Below are 17,236 nucleotides of genomic sequence, written 5' to 3'. Positions count from 1 at the left end.
GTGCTGAAAAGGTCCTACTCTGGGTAAAAGAAAATCCAGAAGGATCAGTTAATTCTGATTTTATTCAACATATTCTCCTGTCAGATTCACACACTTAGTGCAGCGGTCCTTCAGTTTTTGTAAGCCCTTTAAATGAACTCGGATGTTTGGGCCTCTAACCTGACCTTTCGCGATTCCCTTAAAGCCTAAAACTTTTCAGCACCCTTCGTATCTGTGTACACTTTTGCCTAGATATATATGCTGAGTCGTTAACGTGTTGACAGTATATTATAGCAATATTTATTCCAGGTTACTGCATTTGGAGTTCAATCCCGCTTAGGTTAAATTAGCATTTAATTCTTTCGGGATTGATAATTAGAGTACCATCCCAGTGACGGAACGAGTCGCTAACATTGCAGATGGGACATTCTGGGTCTTCCGCTACATGAAGTGCTGATAATGCAGAGGAAGTAAATCGATTGTACAGTACGATAGGGGCACTTAAGTTGCGTAATATTAACAAGCAATTTATAGAAACATGTGTATGCTGTATAAAGCTTAAAAATACTAATTTCGTTCTGTGTGTGTGTGTGTGTGTGTGTGTGTGTGTGTGTGTGTGTGTGTGTGTGTGTGTGTGTGTGTGTGTGTGTCGTATATACAGAGATGAAAGGGGAAGAGATACGCACCACTTTCCCTAACCCCGAAACGTTAGTCTTTACCTTTCAGAGCAAATGAACTTATTAAACTTTAATATTGATCCTTGCGTTATAAATTCATTGTCACTAAAGTAAGGTATTACCAGCTTTCCCGGTTTCCGGATTCCAGCTACAAGTAAAAACTTGATTCACATGTTTCCCAAAGGCAAATTTATAAAATCCAAACTATAAATATGATAGGATTTAAAATATGTTTATATATGTAATAAAGAAACTTGTTGGAAAATGTTCACCTGTGATGTTTCTAGCAATTAGTAGTCAAGAAACTGCTGCTCGGGTGTTTTTATTTGTTTGTTTTGTTTTTTAAATTTAGAAACAAGAAACAAGGGAAATAACTCCAATATGATAATTTAGTCGAGGCTTTTGGGCATCACAGCCAATGCAAATATTTTAATTTTTGCTTACTGAAATGATTACTTATATAGGTACACAGCGACATATATTTGAGAGAGATGGCTAGAATCGTTTTGTGACCAATAAACTGTTGTTTATTTTATCGACTGTGGAAAGGTGGAAAAAATATATAAAGTCGACCCAAAACACCACCCGAAGAAATAAGAGATCAGAAAGTAAAGAGACATCGCTACATTCATTAACCCTTTGCTTTTCCAAAACATTTTCATAATTTTGTCCTAAGTATCTATGTTTATTTTTAGACTTTTAGTTAGCCTCTGTTTCATACATTTTCAGTAATATAAAGCTCTCCTTTCGTAAGTCCCAAGTCATTTTGTTGAGTGCAAAATATCAAATCACAAAGGGACGTCTAACTAAAATCTATTTGATGTTTTTGGTAGTATCCCCACATCTATCGCTCCTTTCAGACTAGACAGTCATAATGATAATAATAATCCTTTCTAATAGAGATACAAGGCCTGAAATTTGAGGGGAGCAGTCTAGTCGACCCCAGCGCTTAACTAGTACTAATTTAATCGACTCTGAAAGGATGAAAAGCAAAGTCAACCTCGGTGGAATTTGAACTCAGAGCATAAAGATGAACGAAATTCCGCCAAACATTTTGTCCAGCGTGCTAAATATTCTGTCAGCTAGACACCAATAATAATATTAATAATAATATTCCTTACTACTATAGGCACAAGGCCTGGAATTTTGGGAGAGCGGTAATAGTCGATTACATCGACTTATTTTATCGACCTCGAAAGGATGAAAAGCAATGTCGACCTCGGCGGAACTTGAACTCAGAACGTAAAGACGGACGAAATATCGCTAAGCATTTTGCCTGGCTGCAAACGATTCTGCAAGTACGCCGCCAATAATAATAATAATGATAGTAATAATAATAATTGCAAGATTTGATTTTGTGAGATTTCTTTGTGGAGACTGACCATATAGTTGATGCAAGGAGATAATATATGATCGTAGAGGACAAAAAAGAGAAGAAAACAGTGTAAGATGATAGACATTGCAATACCATACGATAATAGCGTGGAATTGAGAAATATTGGGACCTAAGTGAGGAAGACTTTGTGGAACACGAAGGTGGCAGTTGTTCCAGTGGTATTGTTGCACGAAGCATAACAACTAAACTGCTACCTAAGAGAATGAAGGACATTGAAATTGAGACTCACGATATCGACCTGCAGGAAATTCCATCCTATGTTCTGCAAGAAAGATTCTTGCGATTTGAGGAGACTTGTTTTTAACAAATCTACAGATAGTATTTCTACTAATTACAGTCAAATTTTAAGTGTTCAGCTAGTATTTTATTTTTTCGTCACTGAAAAGACGAAAGGCAAAGTTAACTTCCGGGGCAGAATTTGAACTCAAACTGTAAACCTCGAGAATAAATGGTACAAAGCATTTTGACTGATACGCTACTGTTTCAGCCAACCCATCAATTCAACCCACCCCAATAAATTAAACAAAAAGCCAGTAAACGAAACGAAAACTTACCTGTCGTTGAGGATGGCAAGCAAGTATTAAATTTGAATATAAAAGCAGTTCCAACCAAACGGACACCCAGGTGTGCTGTGTACAGTGATATCTGACACGGGGCACAATGTTAAAATTATTTAGCATTTTTTGTCCCGTATAATAAGAACTTATAAAGCTGTTTCCTTATATTTCTCTTTTGTTTTGTTTTTTTAAATGACAAAAATTTTTTAAAATGAAGGCAGCTGTGATCGATGGAAATGATGATATTAATGATGATGATGATTGTGATAATAAACTATTGTGGGATATAGTTATTTTGTTGTTACTGTTTTAGTCCTAGATTACTCTTGTTCAAAAAGATCTATGATCAAAACATTCCAAAAATGACCACCTTCACCTTCTTTAGAAATATATCTAGGACTACATTATCCAATTTTCCTATAACTACATTATTCCATTTCTTACTTAAAATTGGTAGGTTTCGATTTTAAGAAAATTTGGATTGTTGTTAATGTTGTTTGTGCTGCTGGTGATGATGATGATGATGAGAATAGGGTAGTATTGGCACTGAGGAACACGGACAGATATTGGTATGGTGGATCCACAACCATGTGTGTGAGCGTATGTACAGGTGCTTGTTTGCATGTGTGCGTATATGTGTGTGTTGTGTGCGTGTTTGTGTGCGCGCGCGAGTATGTGGGCACGTGTGTGCTAGACGTGTTGCTTCTGAGAGTGTTTATGAAATGAATAATAACAACAATAATAATATTGATAATGACAATAATTAATCACGGTGTCAGTAATTTTCAGAACTTAAACAAATAGATTTAATTAATTAATTAATTAATTAATTAATTAATATAAATATCAGCAATTAATTAAATAAAGTGATAATCACAGAGTAGAGAAAAAAACCCAAACAAGCAACGTTTAAGTTTTATCGTTCTAGTGATATATATATATATGTATATATATGCATTTATAGATATATTTTCATTTTTGTGTATAATTTTGTGTATGCGTGTATGCATGTATGCACATCACTGCCTTAAATCCATTATAGTACAATACTGCATTCCGTAAAATCCTCCATTTGCTCATATATTGTACTACGTGCATTCGTGCACCAACGAAAGTAACAGAAAGCAAAGATGCCTCACTTGCATACGCCTGTATGTGTTTGAATATGACACTCTGTGTGTGTTTGAGTGTGTGTGTGTGTGTGTGTGTGTGTGTGTGTGTGTGGAGGTGGTGATGCAGTAGTTAAGGTGACGAAATATGGGGGAAGGGGCAAGTGTTAGTGTAAAATCTGGATGCGTAAGGTGTGTTACCTGTATGAACATGTATGCTTGTGTGAATCATCTATCTATCTATCTATCTATCTATCTATCTATCTATCTATCTATCTATCTATCTATCTATCTATCTATCTATCTATCTATCTGTCTGTCTATCTATATATCTATCTATCTATCTATCTATCTATCTATCTATCTATCTATCTATCTATCTATCTATCTATCTATCTATATCTCTCTCTGTATATATATATATATAGCATTTATGGATGTATGTTTATGTGTTTACATGTGTGTGTGTATGTGTGTGTGTGTGTGTGTGTGTGTTGTGTGTGTGTGTTGTGTGTGTGTGTGTGTGTGTGTGTGTGTGTGTGTGTGGTGTGTGTGTGTAGATCGTGTGGATGTAGGAGAGGTTTTTTATAATAATGTTCGGTCAGAGTGTGTGGTACTTGCATGAGTCTGTCTGATAGAGAGCATGTGCATGTTCATGCGTATCCGTGTACATAAGTGTGTGCATGCATGTATGTCTGTATATGTGTATGCGTATGTGCATGCGGGCGTGCATGGAAGTGTGGAAGTCTGTGTATGTACGTGGAGGTGGTTTGGGCGTGTCTGGTTGGGAAGAGGTGCATGAAATTTAATACAACCGTGTTCGGTCTAGGTGTGCATGCTTGCACGTTGATGCCAGAGTATTCTAATGTACACAAGCACAAACAAGTACATGACATTGAGCGTATGTTAAGGTGTAATATTATCAAATCGCGCATGTGCTTATGTTCATGTGAGTGTAAGCACGCTGTGTTACTCTATATGTGTGAGATAGGACTACATTATCCAGTTATCCTCTTTCTTAAAGGGAGAGACAGACAGACAGAAAAAGAAAGAGAAAGATTATTGTGTATATAAGTATGTATGTGTATGTTATGCATTTGTGCACCCATGATTCTGCATGCATTTATGCATTGTTCTATGCATTGTTGTATGCATGCCTGTATGCATTGTTGTGCATCTGCATGAGTTCATTCTAGTTCGTGTATATCATATACATACATGCACGCATAAATATAAACGTGTATGCATACACACGCTCATACAGATAGGTATATGCATGTTTGTATTTGTGTATATACGTACGTGCGGCTGAATGAAAACAGTGATGAATGAATGAAGGCGCATGCGCACTTTTCAGTGAGTATTCTATATTTGTAAACAACTACTGAGGAAAAAAGAAAAAAAAATATCCGACTCTTGTATCTCCGCCGCCGCCACCACCACCACCACCGCCGCCGCCGCCACCATAATTAGTGCTACTCATGCCGTCACAGAACTACTACGGTCACTACAAGTGTCAACAGTACAACTAACACTACTGCCAATACTACAATTATCACTGTTACCAGCTGTAAAACCACAACTACAACCAGCACTACCTTATCATCTCCTTAACAAATTTCTCCAGCTACCATGCACTATCACCGCCATCTTTTCTACTACTACTACTACTACTACTACTACTACTAATAATAATAATAATAATAATAATAATAATAATAATAATAATAATAATGCTGTTGCTGCTACTATTACTACTACTACTACTCCCTTCACCGCCACCATGACGAAGTAGCTGAATATTACTATAGCCTACACTACTACTATTACAGAAACCACCACCGCCACCACCATTACCGGTATGAACAACAACTGAACATCACCACCGCTACCATCGCAACCACAACCTCTGTATACCACAGTAACTCTCATCATGTCTAAGCTATTCAGGTTTCATGTTATTGAGAAAAAACGGAACGATAATAATGCAATGACGGAAGGTGGTGTTGGTGGCGGTGGTGGTGGTGATGGTGATAGTGGTGGTGGTGGTGGTATTGGTGGTGGTAGTGGCGGATGCGTAAGTAGATGAGTCATGCGGTGGCAATAATGGTAATAACGGTGATGATGATGATGATGATGATGATGATGATGATGATGACGATGAAAATGATGATAATGTTGATGATGAATAGCAACAGTGATGGTGGTGGTGGTGGTAAGGATGACGATGATGATGATGATGACGATGACGGTGTTGATGATGATGATAATAATGATGATAATGAGGGCAGTAGCAACAACGACGACGATGGTGAAAGTGGAGATGATGATAATGCTGATAATGGTGATCAGGAGGAGAATATCATTGCTGTTTAACCCCCAACTCAGATCCGACAGAGTAGACCTTTGACCAAGAAAAGTCCAAAAATGATCATTCCGGTATTTTAACAAAGCAATATATTCCTATACTACTCTAGGAACAAGGGCCGAAATTTTGGGGGAGAAGGCCAGTCGATTTGATCGACCACAGTACGCAACTGGTACTTAATTTATTGACCCCAAAAGGATAAATGCAAAGTCGACCTCGGCGGAATTTGAACTCAGAACGTAGCGGCAGACGAAATACCTATTTCTTTACTACCCACAAGAGGCTAAACACAGAGAGGACAAACAAGGACAGATAAACGGATTAAGTCGATTATATCGAGCCCAGTGCGTAACTGGTACTTATTTAATCGACCCCGAAAGGATGAAAGGCAAAGTCAACCTCGGCGGAATTTGAACTCAGAACGTAGCGACAGATGAAATACCTATTTCTTTATTACCCACAGGGGGCTAAACACAGAGGGAACAAACAAGGACAGACATAGGTATTAAGTCGATTACATCGACCCCAGTGCGTAACTGGTACTTAATTTATCGACCCCGAAAGGATGAAAGGCAAAGTCGACCTCGGCGGAATTTGAACTCAGAACGTAGCGGCAGATGAAATACCGCTAAGCATTTCGCCTGGCGTGCTAACGTTTCTGCCAGCTCGCCGCCTAGCAAAGCCACGTATTGGACGAAATAATTCAATGTGCCTTTTTCGTAAGAGAGTATGGTGTGAACTGAGGAAGATTTGGTTTCTATATCTCGAAGGTTGATTAACGATATGTATATTCCCTCGTTAGCTAGTATTGCCGATGTCGTTAAAAGTGGGATAGGCAACTAGCCTTTCTTTGGGATGTGTGTGCGTGCGTGAGTGTATATGTATATGCGTGCGTATATAAGTATGTATACATGTTTTTATAGATGTACTTATACGTAAATATGTGTGTGCTCATATATATATATATATATATATATATATATATATATATTTATATATATATGGGTAAGTATGCATGTATGTATGTATATGTACATACACACACACAAACGTACGTAAGTCAGAGGAAAAGGAAGGAAAGAAAGAAAGAAAGAAAAAAAGACAGAAAGAACAGAAAGCTTTGCTGAAGATGAAAAAAATGTTCACAATTCATTACTCTGAGTTTCGGACGGAAGTCTAATCAGACAGAACGTGATCACAGTTTCAAGAACAATAGAATCTGTTTGATAAGACGATGGATCGTTGGCGAAAATAATACAATTAAGTTAATTAAAATTGATTAAAACAAAGCAATGTATCGTAATAGAGAAAGATTAATAGACAATATAACACAAACCAAGACAAAAATACCAAGCTAACAACATTTTACAGTTCAGGAAACACAGATGAGGGAAAATCTCACTTTGTAAAGCATTTCATTTTTATCAGTGTTGATGGGAGATAATTAGTCCAAACCATGAGGCAGAGTTCTTGGCTAGTATTTTTCATGAAAGGTAAGGTTGGCCACGGTGGAACCTGAACCCAGAATGTTAAGAGCAGTAAAAAAATTTAACTTGATAATCATGGTCTTATTATTTTCTCCAAGGTAAGATAGCGAGCTGGCAAAATCGTTAGCACGCCGGGCAAAATGCTTAACCGTATTTCGTCCGTCTTTTCATTCTGAGTTCAAATTCCGCTGAAGTCGTTTCGGGATCGATAAATAAAGTACCAATCAAGGACGATGATGATGATGGTATAATGACGACTTACCATTCTCTCAAAGTTCCAGACGTTATGCCTATGATAGAAAAGGATTATTTCCGTCAAGGGGAATCGGCTAATGAACTAAATGCCTTCGTTTTTGCGACTGTGATTACCTTCTATCAAATTTGCATTGAATGTTTATTTACTTATTTGCTTATCTATTTATTTATTTATTTATTTATTTTGACCACTGGTTCTCTCTTCCATATTTAAAAAGTGCAAGGCAGCGAGGTGGGATAATCATTACAGCGGCGGTGGTAGTGATCTCACAAAATTTCGGGCATTGTGCCTTCAGTAGAAAGGATTGTTGTTATTATTATTATCATTATTATTAAGGCGGCGAGCTGGCTAAATCGTTAGCACGCCGAGCATAATGCTTAGCGGCATTTCGTCCGTCTCTACATTCCGAGTTCAAATTCCTCCGAGATCGACTTTGCCTTTCATCCTTTCGGAGCCGATAAATTAAGTACCAGTGAAACATTGCGGTCGATGTAATCGACAAGTACCTTCCCCACCAAATTTCAGGCCTTGTACCTATAGTAGAAAGGATTATTATTATTATTATTATCATTATGATTATTATTATTATTATTATTATTATTAATTATTATTATTATTATTATTATTATTATTATTATTATAATTATTATTATTATTATTAATTATTAATTATTATTATTATTATTATTATTATTATTATTATTATTATTAATTATTATTATTATTATATTATTATTATTCATACCAGGGTCAATATTCCGAATGATGCTGCCATCACCAGCTACTAAGCATTACTGCTATTCATTTATTTTCAATGTCTTCAGTGTCACATGAAGATTTGTTATTTGACACTGAATTTGGAAACACGAAACTTAACTGATTTCAAAATACAGAAAAAGGCACTAAATACTCATCCTGCAACTGCTGCTGCTACTGATGCGACTGCTGGTTGTTACTGCTGCTACTGATGATGATAATGACTAAGGATCCTCTTCCTCATTATTATTATTAGTATTATTATAACGTCGACGAAGGCGATGGGCTGGCAGAATCGTTAGCACGTTGGGCAAAATGCTTAGCAATATTATGTTCATCGTTGCATTCTGAGTTCCAATTCTGCCAAGGTAGACATTGCCTTTCATTCTTTCGAGGCCGATAAAATAAGTACCAGTTTAGTATTGGGGTCGATGTAATGGACTTATCTCCCTTCCGAATTTATGGCCTCTCGTCAAAATTTGAAATAGTTATTACAATGTCAACGAAAGCAATGAGCTGCAGAATCGTTAGCATGCCGGATAAATAGTTGGGTATTCCATATACTTTGGCATCTTTCTAACACGACCTGTAACAAGACTGACACCGTAAATTAGCGACACAGTCTTCAAAACATTTTCCGTTTATCTCAATTCACTTCCATAGCTTGGACAGAATACGGTTGTGGCTGAAGACACTTGAATCCTTATTCAAGCTTATTCGGGCTGCACTGTAGAGTGGAACTCAGATCTATGAACTGCCATAAGGCTACTTGTCACATTTAGCCATACTAGCACCCATGTTGTCTATAGACAATAATAAATTTGATAACAATGTTGAGAAAGAAGAGGAGGACAATAGTGGTGGTGGTGGCTGTAGCGGTGGTAGCTGTAGTTGTGGCAGAGGTGGGAGTAGTAATAGTAGCGGTTGTTGTAGTGGTGGTGGTTAAGAAGGAGAATGGTGGTTGTGGTGGTAGCAGCAATGGAGTTGATGATGGTAGTAGTATTCGTTGCTGTAGCGGCGGTAGCGGTGAGGAAATATATCTGAGAATTGGAATAGTTGTTGTTGTAGTAACAATGTTAGTGAAAAAAAAAATGTTGGCAATGACGATGATGATGACGACAACGAGAGCGATGATGATGATGATGATGATGATGATGATGATGATGATGATGATGATGATGATGATGATGGTGGTGCTGGTGGTGATAAGGATTTTGATGAGGCTGCACAGTGTCGGTGATGTATGTCATGATTGAATCGAACAACAACTTTAATGACGTCAAGACGAACAAGAACATCACCAAGAATAAATACATTAAAACCACAGAATTAAAAAGCTTTGTAAAACAAGATGGCCGAAAAAGACAGAGAAACTTGAGCTGTACAATTAAATGAAATATTATATAGTTTAACCTAGGTTTGAACTGCAAATAACTTTTTTACATATTAAACAAAGAGAAACGTGCATAATTGGAAAAGAAAAAAAAATAACAACTAAAAGTGTAGTGTGATATATGTTGACAGATAACAATAAATTTAATTAAATTATGGATTTTAACGATTGGAAATTAAGCTACAAAGTAAACAAATGATCCGAGTGGAGTGGATGAAATGTCACCATTATAATCTTTAAATAACAAGGAGGAGAATTTTGCTATTTACTCGAATCGAATGTCGAATCGAAACGTACGAGCTGCATACGAACTGCACATGCTGTTATTCTGGAACAGTTTCGAAATATGATGCGTGTTGGTATAAAGATGCTGACGCGGAGATGGAGTCCGCTGAGGTCATGTAGTATAATAATAATAATAATAATAATAATAATTTCACCGATAGAGTTGTGTTCCTCTGGGTGCTCATATTTGCATTCTTTTTCTTTTCCTTGTGTTTTATTTATATCAGCACAACGTTGAGAGTTGTTGAAAACTGTGTTTTGCTTTCAAGGAATTCTTGAAATAAAAACGAGCGGAAGTGAAGAGAACAGTTCTCTTTCTAAGAGAATAAAATTGAAAAGTTTTATTTTTCAATGCTGTTAGGGGGCACCGCTATGACATACACCGTGTCTTGGGCATTTTAAACTTAGCAGAACACATCTATCTCCTGATTTTACCATAGACAAATTTGTTCTTGAAAGAAGAGGAAGAAGAAGAAAAAGAAAAAGAAGAAGAAGAAGAAGAAGAAGAAGAAGAAGAGAAGAAGAAGAAGAAGAAGAAGAAGAAGAAGAAGAAGAAGAAGAAGAAGAATAGTATTTTATCGACTTCCAAAAGGATGGAAGGCAAAGTTGACGCCGGCAAGATTTGAACTGAAAGCACAGATTTAGAATGACTATCGCAAACAAAATAGAATGCAAAAATTTCAAAATATCTTAATCGAAATCTGAGTAAGTATAAAGAATGAGATATTATAAGTTAAAGAGAAACAAACAGAAGTGGTGAAATGAAGAAAATTTTAGAAAACTATTCTTTTCTCAGTTTTGAATCTCTCTCTATATAAACGGCAGTTTGTCTGTGCGTTTTCTGTGTGTCTGTTTGCTTGTACCCTCACCCTGACCACGGCTTTCAACCGATTCTGATGAAACTTGACACACACATAGCCCAATGTCATAATTCAAAACTAACGCAGCTAAAATTTTGAAAAGTTCCCCCAGTTCTGAAAAAAATCGATAAATTTGACATGGGGTCGAGAAATAGAAACACAAACCGCAAACTGTCTAGGGGACGCAACTCCACCTTTTTTAACTAAAAAAAATTTACCATCATTTTTTTCCATTTTTTTGCTATTTTTTGGCTATAACTCTCTAAAAATGCTTTATAGTTATTTCCCTTACAAACATGAGCAACGCCGGGCGATACTGCTAGTCAGTAAATAAAAAGAAAATATGCTGGACAGGGAAGACAAGAAAGAAGATTAAATTACAGGAGAAGAGAATAATAGGAGAAAACGAGGAAGAACAGAATTTTTAGTGTTGCTGTGAAATCAAACTTCGAATATATCTGTCAAGCTCTGAACAGTAAGGCGCGAATGACGAATTTTCTGCAGTTTCAGCCTTTTTAAAAGTCTCATCAGTTGCCGTGGGTGCAACCATTGCAGTGTGGTTAAGAAGTTTGCTTTGCAGCATGATTTCGGATTCGATCCAACCTTCTTAGGTAAATCTCTTCTATAACAGCCTCGACACGATCAATACATTGTGAGTGCAGTTTGATCGACAGAAGATGTGAAAAGGCCTATCAAAGTCAACCGTTTCTGATTTAGGGAGATAGATTTCATCCGTCTCTCAAATTAGTGCTACCAGTTGGATCATAAGTACCTATAGTTGAATCCGTTCTTTTGTAAACGTTCGGGCCAGGTCTTTGGTCTGTGAATAATTTCTTTCCTTGCTCGCGACATTTTCTAAATGAAACAGCATATTGATATACAGCGAATATATAGCGAAGTAAGCTTCATCTTGTGAGCGCGGTGGTAGCTTCTGTTAGTTAAAATTTTATTGAGAGGAGGTCAACATTGAACAATATTTCAATTCACTAGAACTATGTGGGACAACTCATAATACTTGTTTTTGTAACAGTCTCACGCTCTGAAATCTCAGTTAAATAGGCAATGCCGCAAGGAAAATATTATCTGATCTTTGGTAGATACGGTGACAATTCCAGACACATTTCGGTATTATTAGGCTTCTTCAGTGAAGCATAACCACTCCGTGTTACGGAGTTGCATTAATTTTAATAAAGTAACAGGAAATAGCTAAGTAAATATGCGCAGTCCTTTATGAGTGAAATATTACTTGAAGCATAATGAAGCTTAGCGAAGACGCACTCGTTTTCTAAGAAACCAGACAACTCTTCCGCCTCCCCAAAAAGTAGCACTAGGTTATTTAGATTGATATCAAATCACGAAAAAAAGTTAGAGAATTAATGGACATAAACTCACTTGCCATTTATCTATTTGCTTCTATATTTATTTTTCAAACAACTTGTGATTCTTTGTAATATCAATTAATTTTGTTTCTTTCCTTTATATCATTATCTTATCTGATATTTTTTTATATACGAAATCATATTTGATATCTATCTTATATTTCCTTTATACTTAGAACTTCCTGGAAGACAAAAAATGCTAAAACCATGATCTAAATCTATAAATTTGCTATTTAGGTAAAAATTCTTCGTTTTTTTTTTTTTTTTTTGAGGGGAAAAAGTAAACAGGATTAAAAAATTTTTTTTTGTTAATCATAAACGAAGAGTCAGTATTCAAGATCTTTACCCTCACAGATTAAGGAAGTTAATATGCTAATGCCTAAACTGAAGAGCTATTACGAAAACCTGGTTTGATCAGCAACAAATTATTAAGTTTCCTTTTTATATTTATCATTTATTTTTTCTGATATTTATGAGTGTGTAAGTTTGTTCCTTGAAGTGAAGTGCTGATGCTTCAGATGGCTAAGTCATACTCTCAGAATGTAATGGAACATAATCCCTCAGACCGGTTTGAATTACGTCGAATTAAAAATAATGAAGATCATCTCTTATTTTGTTAATCAGGAATATTACGTTTTTATTATTTATTATCAACTATAGGACTGGCAGACTCGTCGGAAATCCAGAGAAAATGCCTTGCAACATTAGTTCTGGCATGTCCACGATCCTAGTTCAACTCCTGTTGAAGTTTGCCTTTCATCCCTCCGCAGTTAATAAAATAAAGTCCCAGTCAAGTACTTGGGTTGACGACCTCAATTAACCCCATCTCCTCAAAATTTGGTAGCCTTGTACTTAAAATTAGAGACAATTATTTATTGCCAAATCTTTTCTCTTTTGTAACTTATATGTTAACTTTACTTATTACATTTATTCGGTGCAACAAAAATTTTGACCCCAAATTTTAAATGCTTGTGGGTGATTTTTAATGTCTCACATATGTCTTCTACGCTGTAATTGCTTCAGTACAGGGTATCACATCAAATCACCTGCCTGACACCTGCGAAATTTTCTGTCTTCGTTTTGCAACAATTCTGTACACTAATAGATAAAATTATACTATTAGACACAAGCTTAGTCGCGTGGTGAAGATGTTTATCCGGCATTCGTGTCGTCTTGATTTCAATACCAATAACTGGCAAGTTAGACAAATGTCATTTGCCATAACCTTCATCGATTCGTCTTGTGCGACAAATTGGCAGAAACTGTATCGAAGTCCGTCTGATGGACTGTGTCTGTAAATGAAAGATCCAGTTTTGTCACATCGTCACACTGAATGTATTTCAACAATGCATGATGGGTATGCATGATTGAAATATTCAACCAATTTATATGCTAATTTGATGTTATAGCTCGTTCGGTCAAACGAACAACTTGGCTGTCTGAATAATATAATATTATTCTGCTGAATAATATAATATAGCATTGCATAGACTAATAAATTAGCATATATTATTTTATATACTCCTAAATTATAATTGACAATCGCATACAATATTAAATTATAGTATACAAAAGAATAGGCGAATAAATTAGGATACACAATTTGTATAAAAAGCCATTTATTGTAAACTACAGTTTTGTAGTGTTAGATCTTTGACAATCAGATAAAAATATTTTGTGAAATATAAAGCGATTAGGAACGGAAATAATAACAAAGAAAGAAACAATGAATTATATATTTTGGCAATGCAGAGAAACAATATTGGCAATGAATAAAACACACATCCTAAACTTTCTTTTAATTACAGAGATCTTACGTGGAAACATAACGACGAATTTGTAGAGATGGGTAAGAGATTGTAGAACTACGTCAAAGATCAGGACATAGAACTCAAATGAGAACATTTTACAATTAATAGGATACAACACTAAGGTGACTCTTATAATTTAGTGTCAGCGTCGTAACACGTACATTCTCCCTCACAAATACAGAATAGCTGGTACACAGATTTCATCTGTATTGCTGGAATTATGAAGAAGATTAAGAAAGATTTCATCCACCAAATCATAGACGGAATCAGTTGAATTACATATTGGATTGAGTGTAAGAAACTGTTCTTTATCAACTGGAACCCACCCTTCTCTGCAAATAGTTCAGCTGATTGATCACTTGAAAGCCTCGATCTCAAATAATAATTGAAGTAGAAAAAAGATCAATTTCATATACGAAGTTCTGTTTGTTTATTATATGTTAATAATGAGTTGTATGTGTTATTTTATCAATGCAGTTCCTCATAAGTATGTGCGCAATTAGTGTTATACCATTGCATAATTTGTGTTGAGACAAATTAGGCAATAGCATAATAGCTTCCCCTGAACCATTTAGTTTCATTTTGCTGGACAAACAGACACACACACACACAGACACACACACACTCACTCACACACACATACACACACACACACACACATATATATATATATTATACATACATATATATATATATGTATATAGATAGATAGATAGATAGATAGATAGATAGATAGATAGATAGATAGATAGATAGATAGATAGATAGATAGATAGATAGATAGATAGATAGATAGATAGATAGATAGATAGATAGATAGATAGATAGATCGATCGATCGATCGATCGATTAAGCAATAGCATAATAGCTTGCCCTGAACTATTTAGTTTCATTTTATTGTACAAGCAAACAAACGGACAGAATCTCTCTTTTATATATATATATAGAAAGAGAGAGATTTATGCAGAACATAGCAAATGAAAGACATGGAAGGAATATATTTACATTCTGATACTTATTAATTTACATAATCCTGACTATAATTATATACAAATAATTTCATAGCTAAGGCTTTTTAATGCGTTTAGATTTAATTCAGACCGTCTGATTCGCATATGACATATATATGTAAATCACATGATGGGCATATGTGTGTGTATGTGTATAGATAGTTAGATAGATAGATAGATAGATAGATAGATAGATAGATAGATAGATAGATAGACAGACAGACAGACAGACAGACAGACAGACAGACAGACAGACAGACAGACAGACAGACAGACAGACAGACAGATAGATAGATAGATAGATAGATAGATAGATAGATATCCAAGTTGGTATGATTGTGTATGGAAGAATATATTAATCAATGAAATTCCAACGTAGTCTGATTTTCACGCTTTATTTACAATTCTTACAATTTTACAATATTGAAATAGACTAGTATTTTCATGCGTTACGCAATTATATTCATGTAATGACAGTCGTGTTCCACAATTGATAATTCACACACACATAGACGCACACATACACGCACACACACACATGAAAATATGCGTGGAGTCGTGCACCGTAGTGGTTAAAGGTGTTGCGCTCATAATCGTAAGACTTGTAAGATTGTGGTTTCGAATCCGGGGCCCGGTGACGTGTAATGATCTTGAACAAAGCACTCCATTACACGTTGTTCCATTCTACTTAACTGGCAAAAATGAGTAAACTTGCAACGGACCAGCGTCCGGTATTGGGGATGGGAGAATATATACGCCACAGAATCCAAGAACCGGCCTTATGAACTTATGGCTCGTGAAGGACATCTGAGAACATTTGTTGATATAAAAATATATTAACATTCTCTTAAATTTCTTGTATAGCCCGAACACCCTGTACACATGCATACATGCATACATACATACATACATACATACATACATACATACATACACACACAAACATATATAGGTATGTGTGTATGTATATGTATACATGTATGAATGTATGCATGTATGTATGTATGTATGTATGTATATGTATGTATGTATGTATGTATGTATGAATATGTATGCATGTATGAATGTATGCATGTATGTATGTATATATGTATGTATGTTTGTATGTATGTATGTATGTATAAAACAAAATTTCTTTTCAACTGGGACTTCATGTGTAGCCTGATGGTTTGCTTTGGCTGAGATCCTATATGAAACCTGAAGACTCAGTCAAGGCTAATAAAAATGAAATGCAATTTTAATAGCAACATTTTTTTATTCCTCATACAGCTATAAATCTATATACGTAAATATATTTATACATATAACTCCATACCTTCGAAACACGGAGTAGTCGAAACAAGAGCAACTGAAGAAGAGGAATATTCCTTGTGTTGTATATCTTGTACTCTGTTTTGTTGTTTGAAAATAGTCCGTTTCCATGTTTTTGTTTTTCTGTTTTCGTTTCTCATTGTGTTCTACATTTTTTGGTGTCCTGTACCCATACATACAAATGTAGGTATGTACATATATGTATGTATATGTATTCAAAATGTGACCGCGTGTGTACCGTTGGCGATTTTTTCCTCTGTCTTCCCTTCTCTGGATCTTTCCTTCTCCTATGTTTCCGACGAAGAGCTCCGCTCGAAACTTTAAACCCTCTTTCTTTCCTTCTTTCCTGAGCGTCCAATAATACTATATTTGTTCAACGTCCTCGCGTTGTTGTGTTTTTTGTGCTTTCATGTATTCGATTAACTATATGTATGTATATATGCATATGTTTTATTTATTATTTTGTTATTATATATATATATATATAACGGGAAGCTTTATGAAAATAGACAAAAGACGAAGGCAGGTGGAATACAAACAAACAATTGTATTAGTATGGTGCTCAGGAAATATAAATAAAACAAGTCTTTAACGTTTCGAGC

General features: G+C 35.5%; 1 protein-coding gene across 3 annotated transcripts in view; it reads right to left on the bottom strand.

Moving 5' to 3' along the window:
- The window catches only part of LOC115211073, a 199,534-nt gene that overhangs the window by 90,693 nt on the left and 91,605 nt on the right, over nucleotides 1–17,236 (bottom strand). The window contains exon 1 of one of the 3 annotated variants that reach the window (XM_029779962.2): nucleotides 2,607–3,435. The exons of the other annotated variants lie outside the window; for them this stretch is intronic. Coding sequence (XP_029635822.1) covers nucleotides 2,607–2,732 — 126 coding nt within the window. The 5' untranslated portion in view covers nucleotides 2,733–3,435. Of the gene's footprint in view, nucleotides 1–2,606; nucleotides 3,436–17,236 lie in introns of those variants that run through there. 3 annotated transcript variants of the gene reach the window in all.

The sequence above is a fragment of the Octopus sinensis genome, linkage group LG4, assembly GCF_006345805.1.
Source record: "Octopus sinensis linkage group LG4, ASM634580v1, whole genome shotgun sequence".
Classification (NCBI taxonomy): Eukaryota; Metazoa; Mollusca; class Cephalopoda; order Octopoda; family Octopodidae; genus Octopus; species Octopus sinensis.
Note: the sequence above shows the minus strand (reverse complement) of the source record. Positions and strands in the feature narration are given on the sequence as shown.